The sequence below is a fragment of the Herpailurus yagouaroundi genome, unplaced genomic scaffold, assembly GCF_014898765.1.
Source record: "Herpailurus yagouaroundi ecotype Mexico unplaced genomic scaffold, PumYag 77, whole genome shotgun sequence".
NCBI lineage: Eukaryota > Metazoa > Chordata > Mammalia > Carnivora > Felidae > Herpailurus > Herpailurus yagouaroundi.
Window position 1 is genome coordinate 36,525,266 of NW_024412388.1, and position 3,257 is coordinate 36,528,522.

At 39.9% G+C, this 3,257-nt stretch overlaps 1 protein-coding gene across 10 annotated transcripts in view; it reads left to right on the top strand.

The window, feature by feature from the left end:
• MAST2 (microtubule associated serine/threonine kinase 2) overlaps positions 1-3,257 on the top strand; it is a 221,376-nt gene that overhangs the window by 94,014 nt on the left and 124,105 nt on the right. For all 10 annotated transcript variants that reach the window (XM_040470078.1, XM_040470080.1, XM_040470083.1 and 7 more), the window contains one exon: positions 512-543. In XM_040470078.1, coding sequence (XP_040326012.1) covers positions 512-543 — 32 coding nt within the window. The remainder of the gene's footprint in view (positions 1-511; positions 544-3,257) is intronic.

The window sequence follows — 3,257 nt, forward strand, 5'->3', positions numbered from 1 at the left end:
GGGCAGAGAGAGAGGGAGACACAGAATCGGAAACAGGCTCCAGGCTCCGAGCCATCAGCCCAGGGCCTGACGCGGGGCTCGAACTCATGGAGTGAGAGATCGTGACCTGGCTGAAGTCGGACGCTCAACCGACTGCGCCACCCAGGCGCCCCAATATCTCTGACTCTTAATGATAGGTGAATCCTTTCCAGTTCCATCGAGAGTTAATGGCTGGCCCAGTGAATATCTGGAATACTCTCCACTGGTGAGATGGTTCCATCTAGTGGGGAAAATGCTACAAGTACTCTGTGAGATGTTACTTTGGGAAGGAAAAATAAAGAGGTGGTAGTTTACCTGACTAGTCTTTATTTAGAAGACTAATCACTGAATTTAGAAGATAAGGGAAGAAATTATCATTTGGAAATATTTAGTTTTTGCCATTATTAAGATAATGCTGTAGGACATTTAATGCAGACCTGTAGGACTTAGAGGTGTCCTTATTTCTAACTTGTGTTTGTGCTTTGTTTTTCAGAAGGAGTTGAGCCTTCCAAGAAGAGGCAGCTTGTAAGTTGATGATTATTATGATTATGAACACCTGCTTAGGAATCCTTTCTGGGGACTGTTCTAAGTATTATTTGGAGGAATCTCACTCATGGTGTGTGTGTGTGTGTGTGTGTGTGTGTGTGTGTGTGTGTGTGTGTGTGTGTGTGTGTGTGTGTGTGTGTTTTCTCTCCATGTGGACTCTTCTCTGTCAGGGAAGCTGGGGGCCAACTAACTTTTGTTGCTAGGTCAGAACCTCCCCTTTCCCCCCATCCCTTCTCACCCCAAATCCTCTCCTCTGTCTCAGTTTTTGCCTAGTATTTGGGAGAAAGCTGCTACTTAAGTACCCATCACAGTTTTATACTTGTGTTTTGGGATTTACCATTTTGTTGTTGTTTTTAACAGACTCAAGCTTTTCGAGAACATTCAGGTTGAAACTCTTAGCATCTATATCTGTCTCATAACATGGGACTAGAGAGAGGCCAACTTTTTTGACCGTTGGGGGTAAGGGCAGCAGCTAAGTTTGGATTCAGGGTAGGAATAAGGTTTTCTTTCACCTGTTTGTTCTATTCTGGCTTTAGGACCAGGGAAATTGGTGAAAATCTTTGCACCTGGACCTTAATTACTTTGTATTTTCTTGGCTTGCTTTTTCTCTGAGAATTCTATTGGGGCAGTACTGCAAATCTGGCTAATCAGAATCATCTAGAGTACTTCTTAAAATTCTTCCCCCCACCGCAAGTATTTATTTAAATTCTAGTTAATTAACATACTGTGCAATATTGGTTTTAGGAGTAGAATTCAGTGATTCATCACTTACATACAATACCCAGTGCTCATTATAACAAGTGCCCTCCTTAATACCCATCACTCATCTAACCCATTCCCCACCCACATCCCTCCATCAACCCTCAGTTCTCTATTTCTAAAGAGTTTCTCATGGCTTGTTTCCCTCTCTTTGTTCCCCCTTCCCATATGTTTATCTGTTTTGCTTCTTAAATTCCTCATAGGAGTAAATCATGTGGTATTTGTCTTTCTCTGACTTGTTTCACTTAGCATAATACACTCTAGCTCCATCCACGTTGTTGCAAATGGCAAGATTTTATTTTTGATGGCAGAGTAATATTCCATTGTATATGTATATATTATATCTTTTTTGTTTTGGAGTTTATTTTGAGAGAGAGCACACGAACAAAGGAGAGGGAGAGAGAGAGAGGGAGAGAGAATCTCAAGCAGACCCTGTGCTGTCAGTGTAGACCCTGATGTGGGGCTGGAACCCATTAACTGTGAGATCATGACCTGATCTAAAACCAAGACTCAAATGCTTAACTGACTGAGCCACCCAGGTGCCCCCGTCTTCTTTTTATTTTTTTAACGTTTATTTATTTATTTTGAGGGGAGGAGAGGCAGAGAGAGAGAGAGAATCCCAAGCAAGCTCTGTGTGTCAGTGCAGGGCCTGATGTGGGGCTCAAACTCACGAACCATGAGATTATGACCTGAGCCGAAATCTAGAGTCCGATGCTTAAGTGACTGAGCCATCCAGGCGTCCCATATATCACATCTTCTTTATGCATTTATTTATTGATGGAGATTTGGGCTCTTTCCATAGTTTGGCAGTTGTTGATAATGCTGCTATAAACATTGGGGTGCAAGTACCCCTTCAAATCTGTATCCTTTGGGTAAATATCTGGTAGTGCAATTGCTGGATTATAGGGTGGTTCTATTTTTAACTTTTTGAGGAACCTCCATACTGTTCTCCAGAGTGGCTGCACCAGTTTGCTAGAATGCTTGTTAAAGTTCCGAACAGATTCTGAACTTATTTGAATCAGAATCTCCATATTGGGGCCCAGGAAAGCTGTATTCTTATGTACCTGCAATCCACACCCACCATGATTTTGCTAAGATTTGGGAAACTCTTAGGAAATAGTGCTATGATTAAATAGTGGCCTCGAAACTTTTCCATATAGAGCATATAAGGAGAAGGACACAACAGTATTCATATTTATTTATTAAGTGTACTTTATACATCTTATGCATTTTTTGTAAATGTATGAAACACAATGTAATTCTTTCTGTTACTGTCATTTTAGGATTTAGTTGTATAAAAATGCCTTAGTAATTAGTTGTCCTGTGAGATTTTTGTTTATAAAGCCCCTTTGTCTGCTTTATGAAAGCTCACTGTGATTTGACAAGAAGAATCTCAACTTAGGAGTAGGAAACCCTTACACTTTGGTCTTAGCTTTGTCACTTAATCAGCTTTGTAAATGTAGACAAATCACTTTATTTCCTAAACCTTAGTTGTCTTATCTATAAAATGAAGGTCATGACCTTTGTTTTTCTCTTATCTTATAGTTATTGGAAGGATCATTTAATACATGTGTTAGTGCTTCATTTCTTACAATATTCTCTTTTTAAAAAATGTTTATTTTGAGAGAGTGAGAATGAGCTGGGAAGGGCCAGAGAGAGAGAGAGGGAGAGAGAAAATCTGAAGCACACTCTGCACTGCCAGTGTGGAGCCCAATGTGGGGCTTGAGCTCATGGATTGTGAGACCATGACTCGAGCCAAAATCAAGAGCTTAACTGACTGCGCCACCCAGGTGCTCCATTTCTTACAATTTTCTAAGGTGTATTAGTGTTAGAATTCTTTTTTTTTTTAATTTTTATTTATTTATTTATTTATTTATTTAAAAAAAATTTTTTTTTCAACGTTTATTTATTTTTGGGACAGAGAGAGACAGAGC